This window comes from Hibiscus syriacus, unplaced genomic scaffold (assembly GCF_006381635.1).
Source record: "Hibiscus syriacus cultivar Baekdansim isolate YM2019G1 unplaced genomic scaffold, ASM638163v2 tig00110328_pilon, whole genome shotgun sequence".
Classification (NCBI taxonomy): domain Eukaryota; kingdom Viridiplantae; phylum Streptophyta; class Magnoliopsida; order Malvales; family Malvaceae; genus Hibiscus; species Hibiscus syriacus.
In genome coordinates this window covers 4176649-4203827 of record NW_024062685.1, presented here as the reverse complement: position 1 = coordinate 4203827, position 27179 = coordinate 4176649, and the positions used below count along the sequence as shown (strand labels likewise).

At 36.4% G+C, this 27179-nt stretch overlaps 1 protein-coding gene and 1 long non-coding RNA gene across 4 annotated transcripts; both read right to left on the bottom strand.

The window, feature by feature from the left end:
* Window positions 1-691: 691 nt before the first annotated feature.
* Window positions 692-1136, bottom strand: LOC120118776. The gene is made up of 2 exons (XR_005515784.1): window positions 1041-1136; window positions 692-751 (listed from the first exon to the last, which is right to left on the bottom strand). It is a non-coding gene; the product is annotated as an uncharacterized LOC120118776 (long non-coding RNA).
* A 90-nt stretch (window positions 1137-1226) lies between these two features.
* Window positions 1227-26370, bottom strand: LOC120118509 (carboxypeptidase SOL1-like). Of its 3 annotated transcripts, none has more exons than XM_039138540.1 (13): window positions 26201-26360; window positions 25889-25958; window positions 25707-25802; window positions 25489-25519; window positions 25294-25350; window positions 24431-24526; window positions 23581-23703; window positions 22430-22534; window positions 6147-6193; window positions 5408-5533; window positions 5163-5265; window positions 1878-1940; window positions 1227-1665 (listed from the first exon to the last, which is right to left on the bottom strand). In XM_039138540.1, exons 1-13 carry the CDS (start codon window positions 26292-26294, stop codon window positions 1558-1560), a joined length of 1119 nt encoding a protein of 372 aa, XP_038994471.1. In that variant the 5' UTR covers window positions 26295-26360; the 3' UTR covers window positions 1227-1557. The 3 variants fall into 3 exon arrangements, with proteins under 3 accessions (XP_038994471.1, XP_038994470.1, XP_038994472.1); XM_039138539.1 differs by having other exon boundaries at window positions 25889-25964; window positions 26201-26355; XM_039138541.1 differs by lacking the exon at window positions 5408-5533 and having other exon boundaries at window positions 25889-25964; window positions 26201-26370.
* Between the last annotated feature and the right edge of the window lie 809 nt (window positions 26371-27179).

The following is a 27179-nucleotide window of genomic DNA, read 5'->3' as shown; positions in this document are numbered from 1 at the left end:
CTTGTTAAGTATAGGAACTCTTAACTCGTACATACTTGGTGCTTTCATCCCGGGGCCAAACTGTCCGATTGCTTCGATCATTATTTGAAAACTCATATGTTGCGGCATTAAAAGAAATGCCTACATAAAAAATATATTTCCATCAGCATAAACAAAAAAAAAGACTTCCAACACTTAAAACTAAAAAACATTAAATATTTAATTATTTATAATACTTGCATCGTAAAACCACCTCCCAATCTCATGACAAACTTTATCCCTAAGGTCCTTTCGACACGTTTCATTGATGGTTTGTTGTCTCCCTTCCTTCCTAGCTTTGATTGCTTCTTGAGGATTAGGAGTGAAGTACATGTCCATAGGACCTTTTTGCCTTGGTTTTTTGGGTGGGGGCATCTTGCTACTACGGCCGCCTATTTCAACAACATCTTCTTCTTCACCATCGTATTCATCATCTTGTTGTTGGTGCATCCATTTTTTTTGCTTGCATATGTTGTTCTGCCTTGCCGTTTGTTTCTTCATCATGAACACATTTAATTCTTCCCGCACATGCTCCGGACAGTTTGGACATTTACGAGCATCCTTAAAACCACCAATCATATGCAGTTTGATCCGAAACACACCTCCCTTAAATGTTTGTCCATAAAAAGAGCATGTAAAGCTGATTTTATTATTCGGATCTTGTATTATATTTCTAATCGGGTCTTCTGACCCGTTCTTTGGAGAACCTGCGTTACCCGCCGTTGAAGTCATTCTATAAAAGATAAATTAAACATAAAGTCAAACTAAAATAACAAGTCAAACTAAAATAACAGAAAGCAATACCAGTAATCCATATACAAAGTTACAAACTATACCAGTAAGGCAGTAACAACTATAAAACGTTTAACAAGCATTTTGCTTGTCTTAGTCTACATGTAAAATTCAGCAATACTAAGTACTTAAAGAAGGAGAAAGCAATAAGCTATAAGAAGAACATATCTATAAATTATAAAACACAATTTTGCAATAAACTATAATATATAAACAACAAAATTACGTACCGGTTGATGAAGTGCAGCAGCAGCGTGACTCGAGTGAGATGAGAGGAAGATGATGATCAAAACTTGAGCTGTGACTCGTGAGTCAGGAGTCGTGAGCGTGAGGCGAGATACGAAGCATGGATATGGATGTAGAACGCTAAGCATATCAATTTCCACTTTCCTAAAGTGATTGGTGCAAACTGCAAAGTAATTAGTGGTTTAATAACCAAAACAGGTTGGCAAATAAAGGAAAACAGAATTATGAAGCATATCCTCAAGGTATTCCAGGTTTCTAGTGCTCAAAATTCTGCAGAAATTGCATCCTGAACTGAGAAAAAGAGAACTTCACAGATTCCAAAATGCTCTCTAATATCCTATAACAGGTAAAATATAAGCATATTAAATTTTCCATTCTAAGGAGAAATGATGGATTCTCGGTGATCATAGTATATACAAATTCAAAGCGACTCCGACAAGTCAATTGCAATCTTTTAATGCCGCTGAATAAATTGATACACTTCAAATCAGAATCCTTGCACTAAGATTTGTGTGAAAATAATACCGTGTAATTTATTTCCTTGATTGTGATCAACCCAGACAATGGCCTTCCCCTATCTGAAGAAAAGACCCTTCCATGAACTCCTGTCTGAAAATAGACATGTCACATAGATCAATAATTAGTAGACAGGAAACTGTAAAAATATTCCACTTCCTTGAATGTTTAAGATTCTTATCCGCAAATCCTCCAACACAGTAAGTAATTTTAGAAAAATATTTTTTATACAAAAAAGAAGCAGAAAGAATATGAAATCTATTTCAATTTTCAATAGACATTTTTAAAGCGAAACTGCAGTCTACCTTTACAAGGCTTGCAATAAGATTTAGCATGCTCATTTTGTTGTACTCCCAAATGGTAGGAAGCTGCACATTACAATCAGAAAAGAAGATGAGAGAAGGCAACAAAATGTAGTAAAAACAAGAATGAATACTATCTAAATTAACTGTTCAAACCAAGCCGAAAGCTAAATAAGATAAAGTAATGCTGCCAAAACCTAAGAACTATCTACACTATATGATACAAAGCTAACAAGGTTCATATATTTAAGAGAGAAAATAAAATGGAGGAAAGACCATGCATATGTAAAAATTTATTTAAAGCATCTGCAGAATAGGGAAATGATAACTGCTGTATCAACACTGATTCTTGCTAATTAGTTTATTGACAATTTTTTTTTATAGGAATAGATGGCCTCATTAAAAACCTCCCTCTTAGAGGTCCTTTACCGTAGGGTAAGAACCAACTAGCGGAAGGAGGAAAAGAGTGCCAGACTTTATTGCTTGCAAAAGAATTACATAAGACTTAAAAACAGTCCTACGAGATACATAAAACTTAAACACACTGCAAAAAATCCTAACTGCTGAACTCCCCAACTCGCTGAAACAACAATTACCATCACCCAATCCCCTCCTTTGCTAGAGTATCAGCCTCGCAATTACAGCACCTCGGAATCCACCTCACAAAAATCTCATACACAGAAATTGTAGATGCTATCTCCTTAACTAAATTAGAAAGAAAAGAAGGGGCAGTGACTTGATCTTTCAACCATTCCACTGCTAGTTTACAATCAGATTCTACAATTAGTCTTCCCTTCGATGCCCATTCTGAAGAGACAAAGATGTCTATTCCTTTCTTGATGGCTTTCAACTCTGCTACGATGATAGGAGTAGGACCAACATTTTCTGAAAAAGACATCAGCTTTGTCCGATTCCAGTCTCTGAGAATACCCCCAATTCCAGCAATTCTCCCAACAGTACAAACAGCTCCATCCACATTCATTTTATAAAAATCAGTTGTTGGAGGACTCCAACAAACCACCGGCATGTTCAAATCATTAATAACCGAAAAATTGTCTGCCAATGAAGGATCACCAATTAACAAATCCACCTGAATATAGCGATAAGGAAACTTTGCTAGAAACCATTTCGCTAACCTGAGCCGAACCGTGAGAAACAGAGCAAATCTGTCCAGCTTTCCACCATCAAAGATGATTTCATTTCTAAATTTCCATAAAGACCAAAGGATTGCCGTTGGAATGAACTTCCACATGGCAGAATAATGCATCAAATCTGTCCAAGAGCTAAGAAGGGAGGGAGGATCGGAAGGTAAAACTAACGAAATACCCCAAAAGCCGATAATTTTGTTCCACAATTCCCACAAAACTTGACAGGAAATTAAAAGATGTTGAACAGATTCTTCACAGAGGTTGCAGAGAGGGCAAAGAATATCATCCCCTAAGGGAACCCCCCGTTTCGTCAATTCCACTCTCACCGGTACTTTTTTATGGGAAACTTGCCATAGGAAAGCCTCAACTCTAGGAGGAACTAAACCCATCCAACTAAATTTGTTCCACATGAATGAATCTTCATTAGAATAGGAAAAAGACTTCCTACAAGCTTTAACCGAAAACAGCTCATCCCCCACTCCATCCCATAACAAACAGTCCTCCAAAGATTCGGTTAATTTAATGTCTTTGAGTCTATCCAAAAGCTCCACCAACTGAACCACTTCCCAGTCACAGAGATTCCTCCTCGTTTTAATATTCCACTCCCATCTATTCGAATCGAAGATCCCAAAATCAGCAGCCAAGCCCCGTTGAATTGTAGAAAGAGCAAATATCCTAGGGAAAAGGATTTTCAAAGGAAAATCCCCTAACCAAGTATCATTCCAAAACGAGATCGATTTACCATTCCCTACCTGTAACTTCGCATGGGCTCTAAGGCAACCTCCAACAAAATCATCTTTGGTGAAGTTATTAACAATTCCCCTCCAAATCCAAGAGTCCTTGTGGGAGAAGACCTTGGTAATATCCATGGAATTACAACTAACATCGTGTTTGGAACATATGAAACTCTTCCACATGGAATTTTTCTCATTAGCAAACTTCCACACCCACTTTCCCAACAAGGCTCGATTAGAATATCTCAAGTCGGCAACTCCCAAACCTCCACAACTCAAAGGATTGCAAATCTTATCCCAAGTTACCCAGTGCATTTTCTCCTTCTCAACCCCCTCACCCCATAAAAAAGCCGCCATCAAAGAATTTAACTTCTTGCATATAGTAGAAGGCATCTTGAATAAAGATAGAAAGAATACAGGTAAAGAAGACAAAACCGATTTAATAAGCACCAATCTACCTGCCAATGACAAGGAGGGACCTTGACTAGACACAAAAAAGACCAAAACACCTAATTAAATTCCATAGAGCTATTTTGGCAATATAATTTCTGATATTCATCAGTATCAGCATAAATGGGATTCCATATTTGACAACATCAAGATAAATAAAAGAACCCATAAGGCACCAAACCAAAGAAAACTAGATTACATAAACTAGGAGGAAACCACATTAAATTCGCTACAACTAAAGCAAACTTATGAAAAACGAATTTGTTTTAAAACATTCTTTACCACATTAAAAAAGCCTGCTCCACAAATTGCATCAAAACACTGTCAAAAGAACCAATTGCTTGGTTTTAAGAGAAGCATGGGGCAAACCGTTAAAGTAAAATTCAACATCTCAATGCCTAAGGTTCTAACTAAGAACAATCACTCCAGACAGCTGTGAGGAACACCTCTATGACCAGAAATTTGAATTTTATGAAAAACCACAAAAGAGGCATTCCTGATTTTGTCTGATAAGAAGAGGCACTTTCTTGTGAAGTTGTGAAGTTAATAAAAAAATAACAAGTTAAGAAGCAAAGAGTAATAGGTGAAAAGTAAGACTCCTATCCATCTTTCCATTACTTGCTTTTATGAGAAAAATAAGAAAAGTAGAGGTAGTCCACCTTTCAAAACTAAAGAATACAATTCAAGCTAAGCATAAAGAGTGCTAGACTGATTCCACTCCCCATTCAGTTGGGTCTTGGGATTTTTTTTTGGGGTGTGTGGGGGGGGAGGTTTAACAAATTAGATAAAAGCTTATTGTCATTCCCTAAAAACCAGTTCTAATCAACATTCAATGTTTTTTCTCCAAAAGAAAAGAAAAGTTCTTCCAGAACTGGTATATAACATAATTATATAGAGATACTACGATGCAAGTCCTTAATATTATCAAGTGAAAGATGACTCAGACAAAGTCTAACCTCCATGGCATTAGGCCATTTGTTATCAGTAATCTCCAAGGTCAACTCAAAACAGCCACCATATATGTAGTTCCAGTCTTGCATGCCACCATATACGGGGTACCTGCATTAAGTTGAACACTTGCTGAATGGTAAATAACAGAATAAGTTATGAAAAATGGGCATATATTGCAGACTACAAAAAAGATGGAGAAAACTTGCATGGTAATCAAATTATAATCATAACCAGCAAACAAGTTGCTTACCAAGCTGCTCCATTTGTAATTCCTCCCTCAAATTCCTTGCTCAAAGACATGTTATAGTGAGATTTGCTATATATGCTTGCCAAGAACCGGAATGTTCCATCATCAGGACATGCATAATAATGCTTCCTGATTTAACACATATGAATATGAGAAACTACATCCAGCATTGCATTCAAAAGATTCAGTTTGCAGTAATATAGCAAAAGAAACCAATTTTATGTTGTTCATAAGGTGTAGAAATATAGAAGAGTTGCGTTACTAACAGCAACATTGTGACAAGTGAAACTCATTATGAATTAAACAAAATATATGGGGATTCATAAAACTACAACCATTCATTATTGCAGACATAATCATGGTGAAATCAACCAGGAAGTTATTAAAAATTCTGTTGCAACTTAATTGAATAAAATATATGCCGACATCGAAAATAAAAAGAACTGAAGTGAAACAAAAGCCTGAAAACCACAACATGGAAATACGCAATCCATGATAATTTAACAGGTGAGCCTCAAATAACCAAATCAAGAAAATTAAATTGCTGGCTTAAAAAGGATTTGGACATGTATGACTGGAACAAGGAATAAAGTCTGAAGCCTAGCATGCCTATATATAACACCTGATAATCTAACATGCCTAGACACAATATCTTCAAATAGCAGACGGAAGCTGTAAGGAACTTGAATGATTATGTAGGTGCAACTTTGCAACTTTAAAGCTGATAATGAAGAAGAATCACCTTTTATCCAGACTGCCGTCCCACGGATAGTTTGCAACAAGTGCACCCTGTCAACAATAAATTGGTAATAAGGGCTTTCTCACTATGTTTCTCATGTATATTTTCTAACTAAGAACAAATTAATAGCCACATTCTAACAACATCATATATTTGAAGTAATGAGACAACTTAATATGTACAACACTAGGGGTGCGTTTGGTTCACAGAATGTAAGATTACCTTTGGGAAAAAGATTACCGGCATGTAACATTTCTCTGGGAATGTTGTATTACCCTGTTTGGTTTGCTTAGCGGGAACATAAGATTGCAGTGTTTGGCTGGAAGAATATAAGATTACTTGAATGTATATTTTACCAAATTATCCTTGTAATATATATTTTTTAACAAGTAAAACTTTAATATTAAATTATAAAAATCTGAATGAAAATTTATAAAAATATTTTAATCATTACACTATCTAAGTTTAAAGAAAAAAAATACATTTAACATATAATTAATATAATTATTAACTTATAATTTTAAATAATTTTCATAAGTATCATATTTATTTATATAAAATATAATATAACATAAAAAAGGAAGACATGTCTCTTTGAAAGTCTGTTGTTGCAATATCAGAATCAAAATATGAGTGAGAGAGAGAAAAACGTAGAGAGAGATTTCGAAAGCAAAGTCAGTTTCCGATGAGGTTTGGGATACCCTCGTCATTCTTTAAGGGAAATTTTCTTTGTCCATGGTCCTATTATGAGAATTTTTATTCCCAAAGAAACAAGAAATCCAAAATACAAGTTTTCCACTTTTGCTTTTGTTCATTTTAAGAGTGAGGTTGGTTTGAAGAGGGTTGTTGAAGCCTTAAACGGTGTATTGATAGACGGGAAGAAGATTACAATTAGTCCTGCAAGATACAAGGAATCTCGATCAAGGGTAGTGGGGATGAACATGTTCTCAAAGAAGGTTTCCAGTCAGGATATTGCAGAGACATCAAAGTCCAAAGAGGTAGATAACTCTAACAGAAGTATAAGAGATGCCAGAACTTACAAAGATGCTTTGATGTCAAATAGAAGTGCTATGGGAATAGGGAACTGTTATCAGATGATTTTCACAGGGGGAAAGTCAAGAAAAACATTTTAGAAATGTATATTCCATCGGAAAGTTCAAGTTGGGTTAAAAGGTCATTAACCGGGATTGTTAAACACTCATTACAGATTGAGTTGATTAGGAAGGCCTTAGTAAACGATGGTTTTGACGTTCAAATTGCTCAATGGGGCCATGTTTGGAACTCTTGCGTTATAGTGTTTAACTCAACCGAGGAGATGATGGACATATGGATGAGAGGAAAGAGGAAATGAATCCATGGTTTGACCAACTGGAACCATTATTGAATGATGAGGGTGTCCCAATGGCCTTCTATCTGGTGGAATTAATTGGGGTCCCTTTGTTATGCTGGAATGAATCTTTCTTCGAGCAAGTAGTTGGGAGATGGGGAACACTGGTTGACATACACGATGCTACTAGAAAAAGAGAAGATCTCACAATGGCAAGATTTTTAATGAGGGTGGCAAGTCCTTTTGATGTTCCGGATGTGATCACTCTTGGCTCATATGGAAGATCCTTTAAAGTCAGTATCAAGATTGGATCGGAAAGCGAGTTTTCAAGTTCCTTTTTCAGTGATGTTCCGGTGGAAGGTTCCGATGGAGGTTTTTTTGAAGAGATGAAGTCTGCTGATAAAGAAGATAGCCTACTGTCAGAAAGAGAGAAAGATGCAGCATGTGCAGCAGTAGAAAATCGACTGAGAGTTGACAATTGGTTCGACCAGGGAGTTTTTTCTGGATTTGAAGTAGGGAAGGAACAACAGTCTTCAAGATTTTCCTTACTAAGAAAAGTCATTAATTGTGGGTTGTCAGAAAGTCATAACATTGGGAGTATAAATGTGGGGGAGTTTGCTGGTTTAGGCATTAGAAATTCAAATTTTTCGGCTGATGGATCACAGGCTCAATCTGAGGATTTTGGGTAGCCTGGGCTAAGAGATTTCAAGGTTATTCTTATTGGACCAGCTTTCCAAATCAACAAGTTTGGGGAAATGGTTCAAAATCATAATTCAACATAAAATGGCAGCAGAATTAACGAAGTTATGGAGAATAGCCAACATGAAGAACATTTCGATGGTGCTGGAAAAGAAGTTATTGAAGCAGAGTTAAGGCTGGTTAAATCTAGCACTTTTGATTCAGGAATTAACTCAAAGGGTATAAAGTTAAATCGTTCCAAAAGGCTATTAAAAACATTGATCTGCAAGAAACTAGAAGTATGTGTAGTTATAAAAGGGTATATAAGAGGTCGAGGAACATGATACATTGGCATGGGAATATACTGAATTTCATACCTGAATCTGAGGAAATCATAGTTAGTCAGAGAGGGATACAAGCGGATCTTAATACTACTCAACAGATTTGTTCTACTGCAGACTTCATTGTCATTGGGAAAAAGTATTCTATTAATGTTGGAGGTTCGTCGAACGAAATTGTGGATACGAAGATTGAAGGATGGTTTTCAGAAGGAGACTGCTCTAGTCTCAAATCTGGTTTGTTGATCAGAAAAGCCAAAAAAAATTTGACAAGGGAAGCACTTGAACATGTGAGCATTGAAACAACCTTCTCTCCAGCATTTACCGACTTTTTGGAAGATGCTTTAGCTACATGGGAGGTTAGTAAGCTTTTGGGGGTGTCTTTCATGGAAGTAAAAGAAGCCTTTTTGGAAAAAATCATGAGCTTGGAGAGAGTATCGAATGGGGTCATTCAAGGCGAGCTTGGAGGTGGTGATTAGTTCGAATGGAGACATTTAAGGGGATCTTCATAAATTTACAATGATGAAAACAAAATTAATCATCTGCTCATGGAATGTTAGGGGTTTGGGTAAAAAAGAAAAACAGAGGGTTGTTCAAAATTTATGTTCTAAAATATATCCTACTTTTCTATGGTTGCAAGAAACAAAGACAGAGAAGTTTCAAAGGTCTTTTTTTAGGAGTGGGTTGAACAAACTCAGAGGTGTCATTGAATCTCCTTCGATCAGATCCTCAAGGGGTTTATTGTGTTGTTGGGATGATAATATTTTTGAATTGGAAAATCAACATGTAAGCAGCAAATTTATAGCCATTATGGGTAAATTTCGAGCTAATAATTCCAGTTGTGGTTTCATCAATGTTTATGGTCCATCAGTGGAGGAGGAAAAGACAAGTTTTTTTTTTAGAACTAAACTGTACTTAAGTGGTCAAAATTGTCCTGTTTGTGTAGGAGGGGACTTCAATGCTTATTTGTATGAAGAAGAAAATATTGGCAGAGCGCAGAACAGAAATTCAATGACTATTTTCAGTCAGTTTATTCTACAATCTGGTCTTATTAATCTACCTATGATTGGAGGCAGATTTACTTGGTGTAATAACCAAGATAATCCAACCTTTGTAAGACTGGATCGATTTCTTGTTGATAGTCAGTTTTTGGTTGCATTCCCCGACATAGTTCAGTCTATTCTTCCAAGGTTTGTGTCAAATCACAATGCTATAACTCTTGAGAATAGGGGTGTAGATTGGGGTAAAAAACCTTTCAAATTATTCAATTACTTGATGGATGAGGAAGGTTTTGAGGATTTGATTAAGTCTTCTGTTCAAAATAGTAAGAAAATCAAAGGAAAGTGGGTGCTTTTAATATTCTGAAGAATGCCAAATGTTCAATCAAGAAGTGGGCTGGGAAGAGAGATCAATATCCAAGAGCATTGATTTCCGAATTAGAAGAGAAAATTCATAAGTTAGAGATCATCCAACAACAGCAGCAAGGTGTTATAGATAGAGAAGTTTTAGCAAAATTGAACACTCATAGAGCAGAATTGTGGAGATTGTATAAAATTCAGGAGCAGGTCGGTTTCCAGTATTTTAGATCAAGGTGGATAAAAGATGGGGACTGTAATACAAGATACATCCATACTTGTGCTACAGTAAGAAAAAATCTAAATGCATTGAATGCACTGAACATTATGGGAAAGACTATTCAAGATCCGAATGTAATAAAGGCTACAACAAGGGAGTATTTCTTCAAAATTTACAACCCTGGAAATTGATGATATAAGGCTGGAATTTAACAGAATTACTTTGGACCAGAGTCGGCTGTTAGAGAGAATTTTCTGAGGATGAGATTTGGGAAACCTTGAAGTCTTGTGACAGTAATAAAATCCTGGGGCCGGATGGTTTAAATTTGGGTTTTTCAAGAGGTTTTGGCCTGTTCTTAAGGAGGATATTATGAGATTTTTTCGTAATTTCTATTTGGGGAAAGAGTGGGAACATGGTGTAAACCATACTTTTATCACTCTTACTCCAAAAATTTCGAATGCTAGTGGCCTTGAAGATTATAGACCTATAAGTTTAGTAGGTGGGTTATATAAGATTTTGTCTAAGTGCCTATCAAGGAGGTTAAGGAGTTGCATTTCAGACATTATCAGTCCTTCTCAATTTGCTTTCATCCCCGGTCGAAAAATTTTGGATTGTTCTTTAATTGCTAATGAGGGAATTGATTTTTTGAGGAAGAATGGTTTAAAGGGATGTGTTTTTAAAGTTGATTTTAAGAAGGCATATGACACAATTGACTGGCCTATTTTATTCAAAGTAATGAGGAAAATGGGCTTCGGTTCTACATGGATTGGCTGGATCTCCAAATGTGTCACAACCTCTGTTTCAGTTTTGGTCAATGGGGTTCCTTCAGAGGAATTCCCAATGGCAAAGGGTATTCGTCAAGGTTGTTCCTTGTCTCCTCTGTTATTCAACATAGTAGGGGAACTTCTTAATCTTATGATCCTTTAAGTTGTTTCAGAAGGTTTTTTTTCGGGTATGGTTATTAGCAGGGAGAAGGGGACTTTCAAACTATCTCACCTTCAATTTGTTGATGACCTTATAATATTCTGTGGTGCATCTAAGAAGCAGGTTATGAATGTGAAGAGAGTTCTTCGGGTCTTCGAAGTTATGTCTGGTCTCCAGTTGAACTTAAAAAAGTCTAAACTATTTAGGGTTAATTCGAATGAATAGGAAGTAAGAGAATGGGCAGAGGTTGTTGGATGTTCAGTTGGTAGCTTTCCTTCAGAGTACTTGGGACTTCTTCTGGGAGCACAAAGAAATTCTTCTATTCTGTGGGATCCAGTGGTTCACAGTTTCAACAAGAAGTTGGCGAGTTGGAAGGCATCCTCACTTTCCTTGGCATGGAGGTTGGTATTAATTAAGTCAGTTTTATGCTCGCTTCCTACATATTATTTTTCATTGTTTAAAGTTCCGGCTTCGGTTTACAAGTCACTTAATTCAATCATGTCCAATATTTTATGGGGAGGAAATGGAAAAAACAAGATTCATTGGGTGGGTTGGTCCATTGTGTGCAAACTGAAATTCGAAGGTGGGTTGGGGGTTCCAAATATCAACATGGTAAATAGAGTTCTTTTAGAAAAATGGTCTTGGAGGTTTGCAAATGAAAGGAATGTGGATTGGAGGAAATTGATTTGTTCTAAATACAATTTAGACTCAACATTACCGCTATTTGACAGTAAGGTTACGCCAAAATTTTCTTGGATATGGAAATCCTTGGTGAACAATCATTTCAAAAAAGACCCTATTGGCTGCAAAATCAGAAGCAATTACAGTTTTCAAGTAGGTGATGGGAGTATCATTCGTTTTTGGCAAGATGTTTGGGCTATGGATCATCCATTAATGATCATTTTTCCAAGATTGTTTTCCATTTCCATAAACAAGACTGGAAAATTATCTGAGTTTGGTGCATTCAGTTCAAGCTACTGGTTTTGGGATATACACTTGAGAAGGGAATTGAATGATTGGGAATATGAGCAGTGGTCTAATTTGATGACAATCATTTCAAATTTTTCCCTTTCAGTTGATTCATCTGATATGTTAGTCTGGAAAGGCACTGGAGACGGGATATTTACTGTCAAATCTTGTGTTAGTCAATGTAATTCAGGGACATCAAGTTCGACAAAGGTTAATTTCTGGAAGAATGTCATTTGGAAGGGATTGCTGCCTCCAAGAGTGGAGACATTTGTATGGCAAGCTATTCTACAGAAGTTGGCAGTGAAGTCAGTTCTGGTTAAAAGATGAAGGGTAAATATGACTTTTTGTGTCCTTTATGTAAACAGAGTGATGAGACACCCTCAAATTTATTTTTTAATTGTTCGGTGGCTTGGACTATTTGGAATAAATTCATGAAGTTCTAGAAGATTCAGTCTGTCTTTCATGTTGATGCAAAAATATTTCTTCTAGCATGGGCTGATTTGAGGATTAATTCAACCATATGGTCATTTATTCCAGGGGTTGTCCTATGGACCATTTGGAAATTCATGAATTATATTGTGTTTGAAGGAGGGAAGGTAGATCAAGCTGAACTTTTCTTTTTAGCTAGGTTCAGGCTGGCTTCATGGTATTTAGCTAAGTACAAACAAGTTTCGATCTCCAAGGATTTGCTTATTTCGGATCCTTCATTAGGGGATTCTTGTTCTCCTTACTCTAAACCGATTAAAACTGTGTTTAATTGGTCCCCTCCTCCAAAGGGCTTCATCAAACTAAACGTCGATGCTGCTACTACCGCTGATTGGAAGAGAAGTGGGTTAGGTGGTGTTTTGAAAGATGACTCCGGGTTGATCATATGATCTTATAAGGAGGCTGCAGGTCCAGAGCCTCCTACTTTGATGGAATTGAAAGCTATCCTTAAGGGCTTATCTTTCTTTCAAACTATTCGACACAGGTTCAACGAACGCCTAATCATTGAAAGTGATTGCAGGGTGGCAGTTGACTGGTTAAGGATTTCATTTCATGTCCTGATGTTTATGCTTACATTGTTAAAGATATTATTGAAAATCTTAGTGTGTTTGAAGGTATTATTAGATGGGTTAATAGGGTAGCTAATTTAGAGGTTGATGCCCTAGCTAAAGCTGGAATTGATTGATCATTATGTTGTATTTAAGGTTGTAACTATTTAGGTTTTGATCTCCTTAACGAAGCTATAGGGCATTGTATTCAGATGTTCTAATCTTATTATTAATGAATTCCAAGGCACTATTTTCCTCCTTCCGCTAATTAAGGAACTTTTTCCAAGTTCCATTAATCATGAAGGTGGTTTTTAATGAAGCCTATTGTTCCTATCAAAAAAAATATATATAACATGAAAAATAATATTGTGATCTCGTGTGGTAAAATATATTATTTTTAATGTATAAGATCTATTTTTTAATAACTCAAAATTAAATATTATAAAATAATATATTTGGCCTAAATATTAAAAATATAAAATAGCTTTAACTACTCAAATTTAGTAATATTATTTGAAATTAAATATTATTTTAAATAATTACATTTTTACAAAACTAATATTTTCACCTCATAAAATTATAAAATAATTAATATCCTAAATATTAAAAATTATAAAATAGTTTTAACTACTCAAATTTAGTAATATTTTATTAAATTGAACTATTTGTATATTATTGTTATTAAGTTTATAATTTTGAGTAAAGCACGAAAAATAAGAATTGAGAAGGATTCATATGAAAAATTTATTATTTCGGGGGTATTTATGTCCAAAGTGATGTGAATTGTTCATTACCTAAGAATTTGGAGGTAATGACATTCCCGCCGTTTTAACCCCAAAAAAACTACTATTGGTAATAAGTTATTACCTGGTAATGATCTTTTTCGTGAACCAAACATGAGAATACCATTCCGGAAAAGATCATTCCCCTTGGTAATGATCTTTTCCGTGAACCAAATGCCCCCTAGAAGGTAAAAGCATTTACTAGATCTTTTTTTTTTTTTTGATAAAATAAGGCCTCATTAAAAACCTCCTTCTTATCCTACATGTTACAAACATAACATGAAGGACATTGGAAGGAGGAAAAGGGTGCCTCTAACTTTTATTAATTAGAACAATAATACACCTCCACACCTCAACAGCTAACAACTTCTTACAAAACAGAAAACCATAAATCAGAAAACAAAACATACCCTGAAACTCCCTAAATAAGAACTACCAAGGCATAACACCTTAACCATTACACAAACCTAAAGGTCATCCTATACCAGCTTTAGCTAATTCATCCGCTTCCCAATTTGCTGCTCTCGAGATGAGCCTTGTGATAATACCCTTCCTCTCCAAAGTAGAAGTTATATCCCTTACCAATGAATGAAACAAAGTAGTACTAAGGTTCGTATTATTAATCCACTTCAGAGCATTAGAAGAATCCGATTCCAAAATGATCCTCTGATTTGAAAAGAAATAAGCTTCAACTTCCTCAATAAGAATCAACCCTCTCTTGATCGCCAAAAGCTCTGCAAGTAAGGGAGGACCTCCCCCTACCGTCTCTGAAAATGACCCAAGCACCATCCCACTGCCATCTCTAATCAAGCCACCTATTCCACCCTTATCCCAACCTTTGACCATTGCACCATCAACATTAACTTTTAAGAACCCTATCGGAGGAGGACTCCACCTAGAAGAAGGAAGATACCTCTTATTCAGATTGACATGTTGATCTGCTAGTTTTAAATCCCCCATCAAGGAATCGAAATGAAAATGAACATCCTTAACTGATGTTTCAAACCAAGAAACAGTTCTGAAACGTGAAATGAAGAACAACAACGCTGAATCTACCTTCCCATTCTGAAAGCCCGCCATCTAAATTTTATGATAACAAAACTTATACAATTAAAGTCCACACTCACTAAGCCACTGTTTGGTTGATACTTTTGCTATTTTCTTTTTTCTTTTTATGCCAAAAGAAGAATAAAAAATGAATAGAAAGCAGTAACCAAATTGAAAAAAGCATCAGTAAAAGTGTTAATGAGCAGCAGAAAAATGGGAGCGAGAGTTAGCGAGAGAGTGTGAGATTTCAAAATGTAAGTTTTCTGTGGGCAAAGCCAGTGAAGTCCAAGGAGGATGTTCATGGTCTGCGTTCGTTGATAATCTCAATAGGAGAGTGCATCGAAGTGCATTATGGAAATGTTTTAGTTACCATGGCAAAGTAATTAAGGTGTTCATCCCATTTATTAACAAAAGACCGAAGTATAAGGTGAGTAGTTTTGTATTTGTTCATTTTGGAAGTAAGGAGGATCTGTACAATGCAGTGGAAAAGATGAACAATGTTATGGTGGATGGGAGGAGAATAGTGGTGTCAGTAGCGAAATATGATAAGGTATCTGGGTGGAGGAGTAAGTTAGGTGCTAGAGGGGAAGGTGCAAAAAGTGTTGAAGCAGGAGGGGTGAAGGGTAGAAGGCAATCATCTTCAGTGGAAGTGGTGGGGAAGGCGGAACTGCTGAATAGGATTCTTGATGGTAGGACGTATAAAGAAACGGTAGTTGGGGTGAACAAAGATCAAGAGGGTGTTAAAGAGAACATCCATACAAATTTGAAGGAGGTTAGAAAGCCTTTGGAAGTTTTTATTCCAGTGGAGGAAAGGGCATGGTTGAAATCATCCCTGACTGGTATTTGTAAGGCACTTTTCGAAGTGGAGTTTGTGCAAAAGGCCATTTGGAATGAGGGCTTCAAAGCTAAGGTGATAAGGTGGGGTTTTGCTAAGAACGCTTGCCTGGTAGTTTTCTCGTCGGAGAAGGAGATGAGTAATGCGATGGAAGATAGGTGGGAAGCTTTGTCCTTCTGGTTTGAAAGACTGGAACCTGTTTCGGATGATAGGATTATTCCCTTAGCCTATTGTGCGATCTCCATGATAGGAGTTCCTCTAAACTGTTGGTCAGTTCCTTTCTTTACCAATTTGGCATCCAGATGGGGCAAGTTAGTGAAGATTAAGGAAGAAACTGCTCAAAGAGTGGATTGTAGAGTGGCACAGATGCTTCTCAGGGTCCAGAGTTCATTTGATATTCTAGAACATATCATTATTAATACGTATGGGAGGAAGTTCTTGATTAAAATGAAGGTTGAATGCTGTGAGGAATTTTTTCCTGAGTTAACAGACATGGTGGAAGATGATGTTTCTGAAGAAGATCCATGGAAAGAGAACTCCTCGGATTGGAGCCAGGAAAATGTTCAAACAAGACAAGTAGAGCAGGCGGGATTACAGGATATGTTAGAATCCCAAAATAAGGTGGAGGCATGGGTTCAAGGTTCCTAGCTAGGCAAGAATGCAAATTTCGAGTGTTTGAATTTGAACAAAGGTTCAAAAAATATGTCTTTAGTTGACTTTTGTGAGGAATTGACAGCTGCAGGAGCTGTCTCCACCCATCAGATTGTATCAGGAAATTTAAATGAAGGTACAGTAGTTGGGAAAAGTATGGGAGGTGATTTTTTAGAGCTTGACAAGGTTGACCGGGATAATGGGCTGCAAGGAGGCCTGGAAATTATGGGGAAGAGTGGGCTGGATACAGAGGGTTTGAGATTAAGCACAGTTTGTCAAGTCCCAACAACAAATAATATTGTTGAACAGTTTCGGCCTACTGGTCAGTCAGGGACTGTTCTCTCGCCCCAACCCAGAAATTCGACGAAGACTGTTTCAGTTAGTAAATCAGAAAGAGGATTATGTAACCGTGTTTACTCGAGATCAAGGATGGGGGAGCTAAGAGTTGTGCAGGTACAAGTTTAGACTTTGTATGTCAATATGAGGTTGAGGGAGGGGCAGAGGCATTAGAATGCTGAAATGTGAGCAAATTGTTGGGAGTTACATTCAGAGGGGGGCGAAAGGCATTTATGAAAAGGGCAATTTCCTCGGTTAAGGAGAGAGAGTTGAACGGGGGAAGTTAAGGGCTGAAGTCTAATAGGGTTTTTGATTGAGAAAGATGATTAATTGAGAAAGATGATTAATTGGAAAATAATATTTTTGAATATTAGGGGTTTGGGTAGGAGGGTAAAAGCTAGAGTTGTTAGGAAATTTGTTGATGAGAAGAAACCTTTAATTTTATTTGTTCAAGAATCGAAATTGGAAGTTGTGAGTCATTCTTTACTGAGGAAAATGGGAGGAAAATTGCTGACTGGTTCGTTAGTTTCACCGGCTGAAGGTTCTGCTAGAGGTATAATAACATTATGGAATGAGCAAGAGTTTGTTGTGCAGCAAGAAATTATACAGCAGAGATTCACGGCAATAATGGGTACTTTTGAAGGTATCTCAGAGCTTTGCTATTTAATAAATGTATATGGTCCAAGTGTGGAGTCAGAAAAAGAGCAGTTCTTTAGAGAGCTTTTGACTTTTATAGAGACTGTGAATGGCCCTGTGTGTGTAGGAGGGGATTTTAATGCAGTGTTGGCTCAGGAGGAGAAATTAGGTGGTGCTGTAAATTCAATTTCATTGGGTATTTCAGTGAGTTTGTGTATAAAGCAAAATTGGTAGATTTACCGTTGTCTAGAGGTCGTTTTACTTGGTGCAGTAACAAGGAAGACCCTACGTATGTCAGATTGGATCGTTTTCTGGTTGATCAGAGGTTCCTATCATTGTTTCCCAAGATTACTCAAATCTTGCAGTCTAGGTCTGTTTCGGACCATAACATGATTCTGCTGGAAAACTATGAAATTAACTGGGGACCTAATCCATTCAGGTTGTTCAATTATGTATTGGAGGAGACTGGTTTTAGTGAGATGATGGAGGAGGAATTGAAGAATCTTCGAAAACATGGAAAGAACAATACTATTTCTAATTTCTAATCTGTTGAAGGGTGTTAAGGGGGCGGTCAAAAGATGGTCTAGAAAAAGTTATCTTGACATTCCTGCAAAAATTAACAGACTTGAGAATGATATTCAGGTGATAGAATTAGATTTGCATCAAGGTAGTTCATTGGTATCTATGAAGCTCTTAGTGGAAGCGAAGAAAGAATTATGGGATTTATACAAGAAAGAAGAATCAATTTGGCTCCAGAAATCAAGAATGAATTGGAGCTTGGAAGGAGATAAGAATACAAGAATTTTCCACCAAAGTGCAGGAGCTAGAGGAAGGATGAACAGGATTAAGAACCTAAAAGTGAACAGTGATGTTATTTCAGATCCTATTTTAATCAAGAACTCAATGGAGGATTTCTTCAAAGGGGTGTTTAACGAAAAGGATACCTTGGTTGTAGAAGATTTGGATTTGGAGTTTTTAAAACTCTCAATAGATCAAAACAGGGCTCTTGAAAATACATTTTCTAAAGATGAAATATGGGATGCAATTGCCAATTCGGATAGCAACAAAGCACCTGGCCCTGATGGTTTGAATTTGGGGTTTTTAAAGAAATTTTGGGGTAATCTGAAAGATGACTTGGTGGTGTTTTTTAGGGAGTTTCACCAAGGGACGAAATGAGACTCGGAGGTGAATCATTCTTTTATTTCTCTTATTCCTAAGAGGGTGAATCCGGAGGGGCTACAAGATTTTAGGCCAATTAGCCTTGGAGGGTTATATAAAATCCTATCTAAGGTACTAGCTAGGAGATTGAGTCTTTGCATTAATGAAATAATAAGTCCCTCACAAATTGCGTTTATTCCGGGGAGACAAATTATGGATTGTTCGTTTATTGCAAGTGAGGGTATTGATTATTGGAGGAAAAAGGGTTTGAAGGGGGTTGTGTTTAAAGTAGATTTTAAAAGAGCATATGACTCGGTAGATTGGTCTATTTTGATGAAAATAATGTGTAAAATGGGGTTTGGGGTTAAGTGGTCTTATTGGATTAACCAATGTGTGTCAACAGCAACAATTTCAGTTTTAGTTAATGGGACACCTACTGAAAAATTTCAAACGTTAAGAGGACTTCGACAGGGCTGCTCGTTATCTCCAATGCTGTTTAATTTGGTTGGAGAGTTGCTACATTTGATGCTGGCTAAAGCAGTGGAAAAAGGACTTTTCGCGCTTCGAGTTAGGAAATCAGGAGAGGTTATTTATGCTGTCACATTTGCAATTTGCGGATGACCTCATTATCTTTAGCAAGGCTTTTGTCTAAGACTTGAAGAATGTTAGAAGGGTGTTGCTAATCTTTGAATTGTTTACGGGTTTGCAATTGAATTTATCTAAGAGTAAAATCTATGGTATTAATGTGGAACCGGACGTGTTAGTAGGCTGGGCTACGGAAATCGGTTGTTCAGTGGGTGTTTTTCCAACAGAATACTTAGGTTTACCGTTGGGGTTCAAGAGGAATTCTGCAGCCTTATAGGAGCCAATTGTTCAAAGATTTCACTCAAAATTGGCTGGTTGGAAGGTTAATTCCCTATCTCTAGCTGGAAGGGCAGTTTTGGTGAAGTCAGTCTTGTGTTCTCTTCCCCCATATTTCCTCTCTTTTTAGAATTCCAGTGGGTGTGGTTAAGAAATTGAATTCCATTATGGTTGTCTTCCTTTGGGGGGTTCGTCTGAGAAGAGGAATATTCATTGGGTGGATTGGGAATTCCGAATTTGGTTCTCCTAAATAGAGCTCTTTTGGGTAAATGGGTATGGAAATTTGTTACGGAGAAGGAATTATGGTGGAAAAGGTGGTATGTTGCGTGTAATTCGTGTTTGATTGTGAACTCATTGTCTTCTCTGGCATCTTGGATTTGGAAGGGAATTTTAAACAATTTCTTTTATTCTGATGATTTCGGGGACTATCTGAGCCTCTGAGGAAGAATTTGTGTTTGAAGATGGGGAACGGAAAATCAGTGCAATTTTGGAAGGATTCATGGTTGGGTTTGATTCCTTTAAAAGATAGGTTCCCTAGAATATTTGCTCTATCAACAAATAAAGAGGGTAAAGTTGCAGAGTTTAGAGAAAATTCTCCTTCAGGGTGCTGCTGGGATATAAGATTGAGAAGGAATTTGGTGGACTGGGAGGTGGAACAGTGGTTGCAGCTTATGTCCTTGTTGAATACTACATCTCTATCATCCTTGCAAGAAGACTGATGGGTTTGGACAAGAAATGGGGAGGGCTGTTTTTTAGCTAAATCTTGTGTCAAGTGCTATTTTGATTGGGTTGGCAATGAGGAAGATGAAGGCATTTGGGACATCATTATATGGGCAGGGGTTGCTCCTCCAAGGGTGGAAACTTTTGTCTGGCAGGCTGCTCACCAGAGAGTGGCAGTTAGAGAGGAATTGATAAAGCGAGGAGTAACAGGGATTGAAGACTCTTCTTGTCCGTTGTGTAGTAAGTGTGTGGTGTCGGTTTCTCACCTATTTGTACATTGCGAGGTTGTAAGGATTTGTGGAGTAGATTCTTGTCATCTTGGAATGTTTCTCTTGTTGCTCCTCGGACACTGTTGTATTTCATAATTGTTTGGGATCTTTTTTTGCTCCTCGGACACTGCTATATTTCATAATTGTTTGGGATGATTTAGTACCGAACTCCAAAATTTGGAAATTCATCCCTAGGGCGGTGTTGTGGTCGATTTGGAAGTGCAAAAAGGAAAGATAGATGGTCCGCTATTGTTCTTCCTTGTTCGTTTTAGAATTGCATCATGGTTTGTTTCGAGATTTAGAGATGTTCAGATTCACTTCAGTTCTCTTGTGGGTGATGTGAGACTAGCTGATTTGGAGGTAAGAAGGAAGAAGGGTAGTATTTCTTCCTCCTACTGGGTTCCTCCACCCTCGGGTTTTGTTAAGCTAAATGTTGATGGTGCGATGTCTAAGGAGTGGGATAAAGGAGGCATAGGTGACTTGATAAGGGATTCTAAAGGGCTACAGCATGGTTTGTTTTTTGAGAGGATTGGTGGGGGTCCTTTTATTCTTGCAGAATTGTTGGCTATCAAAAGAGGGCTATTGTTTATGGAGGAGATAGCTTTGGCTTCATTTCCAAGGGTCATCATCGAATCGGATTCACTAACTGCTCTGAAATGGATTAAAAATCCGGCTTTATGTACTCCTATGTTCCACTCTTTGGTGAAAGATGTTGCTGCCTTAGTGGAGAGTAGATATGTTATTGTTAGGCATATTTTAAGAGCTGCTAATTGTGAAGCGGATATATTAGCTAAAGAAGGTATAGGTTGATTATGAGGGTATGGGTTAGGTGGTTCTACTATTGAGTTGGTTATTTATGTTCTTTGTGGGGTTTTTAAGTCTTATGTTGTAACAGAAGCTTATTAGGATATGGCTTTATTTTATTCTGATATTAATAAATTACTAGGCACTCTTTTCCTCCTTCCAATGCCCTTCATGTTATTGTTGTAACATGGAGGTTAAGAAGGGGGTTTTTAATGAGGCCTACCCTATTTCTATAAAAAAAAAAAAGCATCAGTAAATCAGAGCTTAAATCAAAGATTAAAGGATGAGAACAGGCATATGTGTACCAAACAATAAAACATTCATGGTCCATTGTATGTACATGAAGGGATAGCAGGCTTTAGTTTTCCATATCTTTGGTTTGCCGGAGTATATAGTTAAAATTTTCTTATTGCCCTTACTTTGGCCACCTAACACAGGATTCTACAGTTGAATATATACCCGTACATTTGTCTTACTTGAACACGGGTTAAGTGTCAGACTCAGACATGGGTTATATCCAACACAGGTATGTTCAATTTCTTTTTCAAGTTTTTCCATGTGTTTGGAGGTAATATCCAACACAGGTATGTTCAATTTCCTTTTTAAGTTTTTCCATGTCTTTGGAGGTAATATCCCTGCACTTATGTCTGAAAGATGACGATATTGGGTAAGGGTACTTCAAGAAGAAAAAAAAAGAGTCAGATCAGTATAGAAGTACGTTGCATGCAACGTTATCATGAACTGCAGAACAGAGGCTTTACTCTTTACGCATTCACTGCCAACTAACTAGCACTTATTTATCTCACAAAGCAATTCATACATACATATTGAGAGCCATGTATAACTTAACAGTATGTCAGACAACGGTACGTAAGAAAAATGAAGAGTTTGATCAATATCGAGGTACATTACATACAACATTATCTTGACCTGCAAAACGAAATCCTAAATTTTAATGCATTCACTTCCAACTAGCACTTAATTTATCTTCAAAGCAACTCATACATATACAAAAACATGTAGATACATATAACTTCACTAGAATTAAAAGATAGAGTCAGGTGACAAAAGCATCTTTGCATACTCAAAATAAAGGAAAATAGAAATGATGCCAGGAAAAATTAATGGTGAAAGGAAGCACCTTTTCCGTATCATTTTTTATTTAGCTCTTCTATGCCTATCATGTTTATCTTCAAATACAGTGTTTTACCACCTTTTGTCAAGAACTTAAAGCAATCTAAAAGTTTTGACAAAGAAGAAGTAACAGCTACTGTCAAAATCCAATAACAAAAGAACTCAGATTACTAAATACAAAACAAGAGAAGCAAGAACAAAATATTACCCCATGCAAACTTGCAGATGCTGTAAAATGTATCTCTCTCAACCAACTCATAATTGCTTTTGTTTCAGGTTGTCGTGCATCCTCATCATTGTTCCAGGGGAAAAACTGGCAGATTTTATTAACAGTGGTCATTTAATATGGCGAAAAGGAGTAAATCCACTAAAATCTAGGACTAAAAAGAAACTAAAAGCAACACACAATGATTATGAAACTAAAATAAGAGTGCACACATAATGACAGGATCCAATAGAATTCTAAAGCTTAAAAATGAATCCTTATTTGGGATCATTTTCAACAATTTGGATGAAAAATACAAGTAGAAAACATATCCCTTTCTGATATTATTAGCCAAACTAAATATATGATAGCTATAATACGCCATTCACAACTTTTATTACCATGAAAAATAAATTAAAACCGACCCTAAGAATTATGATCTCAAATCAACCTATAATTGCAAGTTTTTAACTCTGCCAATCAGTCCACTTTATCAAGAAGTGCTTTCAACTCTGCCAATCAGTCCACTATATCAAGAAGTGCTTTCACTTTTTAGATTCTTCTATAACAATAAATAATCATAGAAATGTGAACACTGGTCCCAACCTTTAATAATAAAACTTAATCTGAAATTTTTATTAAAGTCTACAAGTCGGAACATCAATAAATATTAAAGCACAAAGGTTTTCCATGATTAAACAAAACAGACATATAACTTATATTGTGTATAAAGGTCATAAGGAGCAAATGGAAATTTTGTGTTGTATTGTTAAAAGGAGTTTTTACATGTCATTTATTATTATGTCAAGTTGACTAGAAAATGTTAGGTAGTGAATGGACTTTCAATCATCTCATTCACCATTGTGTAGCGTTCCTAATTTAGTCTGCATCCCACCTTCCTACAAGATGTTACGAAACTATAATAAATCCTACAAATTAGAATATCAATCCAGATTTGGGAAGAGCATAATCCTTAACACCAATGATTCAATTAGGATTTTTTTAAGTTGAACTTGTTCGTTAAGTTACGGAAAACCAAAATACACTCTTCAACATTAGATACATACAGTCTCAAAATATCCATTTGCTTCTGATTTGTAAGGTTCAACTTGAAATCAAATGTCTCAAACTAAAAGCAACATTGCAAGAGTTACCTGATCAGGAAAATCTCGATTTAGATCAATATCATTTGCATTACCACGTCTCTTAAGAGAAAATCCGTCAGGATTCATTGATGGAAGTATGTGAAGGTGAACCTTGTCAACGATCAAGTTAACCTGTACTAACAAAAAATACTACAGGTTAGAAATTTTTTAAAATACAGAATATGATGAGGGTAAAAAATACAGCAACACGTGTTCCACAATTCTGAAAGATGAATGTGACATGCATGCATAACCAGACAAAAGTAAACAGACAGCTTACCTAATCGACGTGAGTCATCTAATAATTTCATCAAAGTAATACTTGTAAATTGAGGAAGATCAACCTTTTTACTGAAGAATGAATGAAAAATCAACTGGATTTTTAACTGAGAAAATGCGATCATATGAATAGTAGGCTGGGCCCTACCAATCACTCACATGATTGCATATGCATCCTTTTATGGATAAGGTGAGTATGGATATAACAGCAACCTTTTTTAAAGATTAACTGTGTCAAATGCATCAGAATAAATTACCGAATGCAGATACAAAACATTTTATAGCTGTTCAGACGTACAATTCAGTTCTCAAGCCAACCACTTGTTCCAATGACCATGGAATGAGGGGAATGTCTCTAAAATGTCTCAGAAACGACTTGAAAATATAAAAGTATATTCAAATAATATTATGCTTTAACAAATCACCCACGAGCAAGGCATGATTATAGGTGAGAAAACCACAGTGCAACCCAGGAAATATTAAGGAAAAAAACTGAAAAATGCACATAATACTATTCACAACATCATACAAGAAAAAAGAAGAAATACACTCACATGAAGTAAAAGGAATAGAAAAATACCAATGGATCTCTCATATAGTTGTCACATATCCAATTCGCAAGAAGTATAAGAAGTTCACGACCAACAGGTTCATCACCATGAACATTACCAACAAACTGCAATTTCAAGCAAATCAGGATTTGATTTTTACCCATAGAATAACAGTTCCTTAAATAGAAGTTAATTAACTACATTTTGAACAAAAACTGAGCCTTTATGATGCAAAAGAAAGGAAAACAACTCTAAGTCTCCAATCACTGTTGACAGAAAATACAAAGAACATTCATCATGATGACAAGATGGGAAAGGAATTGTCATGGAAATTCACCTTCTCAGTCATTGTCATAAAAATAGGTGAAATATTTGATAAAGGACAGGTTACGTTTTAATAAAAATGAACAAGAAAAAGTTGTTGAAGGGGAGAAAAAAAGGTGTTTATCAGAGAATGTGAAATCTGGAAACAGAGGTCTACACTTGTGGTGCTCATTTTTTAAAACCTTTACTGTTGAAACTTTCTTCAACCATTATTCAACTTCAAATTAGGTTCCAGATTGCTACATCCAATACTTTTCCTCCTGAAAGCACATAAGACAGCACAGTCCACGAGAAGATTTACTGTAATTGAGTAATTCTCTATTGATGCTACTACATTGATTCCTTTCTAACACCAGGTTGCTACATATATGATTCCCCCAATAAAAGCTTTTAATGTTTCAACATTTCAAATTTCCTTTTCCTTCTCCATTTTTATTTTATTAGTTTTTTCCATTCAATTTCTAAATTTTTAACCATGTGTTAAGGGAATCATTTGTAAAACAATCATGATTTCACATAAGTTCTTAGCCATGTACCTTTATAGGTAATAAAGCATTAAATCATTTACCTTGAACGCAGGTTCAGGCTCTTCCTTGCCTGGTTTGTCAGAGATCTCTATCACCAACTAAACAAAGAGAATCATAAAACACTAGGATGAAATTGAGAATAATCCACACAATCACAAATGGTTCAAAACAGTATAACAAAAATCATTAGGACATGTATATACAGAAAAGGAAGCAAGTTGAAACAAAACTATTACCAGGGGGAAACCTTGCACGCTCTTTCCAATACTGATGCCGATATTGAAAATGCCCTCAAAGAGAGTAATAAATTACCAATGAGTATATAACCTCCATGGAAAGATCATAAAAATTCCTACTTGAACATTAAACCACTTCATTCGTTCCTACTTGATTTCATCATAAAAATTGGGAAAAATCATAAGCGAGAAAAAGGAGAAAAAATAAAAATAACCACCTGTATACTCTAGAAATGTGACTACATCTTCGCCCAAATTCCTTCACCGCCTTCTCTAATTCAGAATTAGTCATGTAGCCACGAGTAATATCAGTTCTGTAATTAAAGAACTCCTCCAATTATTCACAAAACCCAAAAATTTAACCAGCTTTCATTTTAAAAAAAGGAAATGAAAAAAAAACCTCGGGTGGCGAGCTTGGTTGTCCTCGAACAAGTGCCTTGCAAGAACGACATAACCATGATTTGGAAACCCTAAATCTAGAAGCGAGAGAGAAACAGCCAGACGAAAATCAATCATTTGTAAATTAATCACCGAATTGCAACAAAACATCCCGGTCAAACCAAAGAAAAACTCAAAGATCATTGGACTTCCTTTTTTATTAACATAAATTTATTAACGTGTATATGCAAAACATATCAAACAGTAAAGAAAATTAGGAATCGCAATTCACAACTGTTAAGCTGTAAACTGAAGCAGAGTGAGAAAAGAGGACCCGAAGCTGAAGATAAAGGATTGATGCGATCTCCGCCTCTGGCGATTACGTTGCGAAGAAATAATGAGAAAATGATACAAAATTTGATATTCATTTTTCACCCCAATAATATGAACTAATTCGGTACGCTTAGTCTTCGATCGTTTCTTTTTAACGATCTTCGGAGTTCAGAGATAAAAACGAGGAGTGATGAAGGAAAGTTGACAGTTCATGGATTTGGGCTTCACCCATTGATAGTTATAAATGAATCCATCACTTGTTCCTAATTTAGTTTAATCCATCACGAGGGCTTCGTCAAGGTGATATTGTTTGTGATGTGCATGCAGAGGTTGGGGCATGCAATAGTTGGAGCGGTAAACAATGGTAGGTGGAAACCTATTCACTTACGTCATAATGGGCCTGCTCTCTCCCATCTATTCTTCGCAGATTACTTGGTACTCCTTGCCGAGATTTCTATCGAGCAATGTAATGTTATACGAGGTATTTTGGAGTTATTCTGCAATTTCTCGGGTCAAAAAATAAATATCCAGAAAACTACTATTTATTACTCAAAGAATATGAATTTGGATTTGAAGAATTCAATTAGTGCTTCTTTTGGCTTTCAAGAAGTTCAAAATTTGGGCAAGTATTTGGGAGTCCCTCTGTTACATTATCGGATTACGAAATCTTCGTATAGTTATATTGTTTCAAGAGTCCGTGACAAGCTCACAGGGTGGAAGGAAAAATCTTTGTCTTGGCTGGGAGAATCATTTTGGCAAAAGTAGTACTTTCGGCAATTCCTTCTTATTCAATGCAATAAACGATGCTTCCAAAAGGGATATGTGAAGAGATAGAACGGTTAATTCGAGGTTTTATTTGGGGTAGTGCCGAGAATAGAGGTAGAGTACTTTTTGTTCATTGGGAAAACATTTGCAAACCAACAATTAACGATGGTCTGGGTCTACGGAAATTAAGCGTTCAGAATGAAGTTTTTCTCATG

Excerpts from the sequence above, each read along its gene's own strand:
- LOC120118509 (XM_039138539.1), bottom strand. The coding sequence starts at position 26,294 with ATGAATATCAAATTTTGTATCATTTTCTCATTATTTCTTCGCAACGTA. Across the intron at positions 24,527-25,293 it reads AGCCTGAACCTGCGTTCAAG|TTTGTTGGTAATGTTCATGG; the intron begins GTAAATGATTTA and ends TTGAAATTGCAG. Across the intron at positions 5,534-6,146 it reads GACGGCAGTCTGGATAAAAG|GAAGCATTATTATGCATGTC; the intron begins GTGATTCTTCTT and ends GTGTTAAATCAG.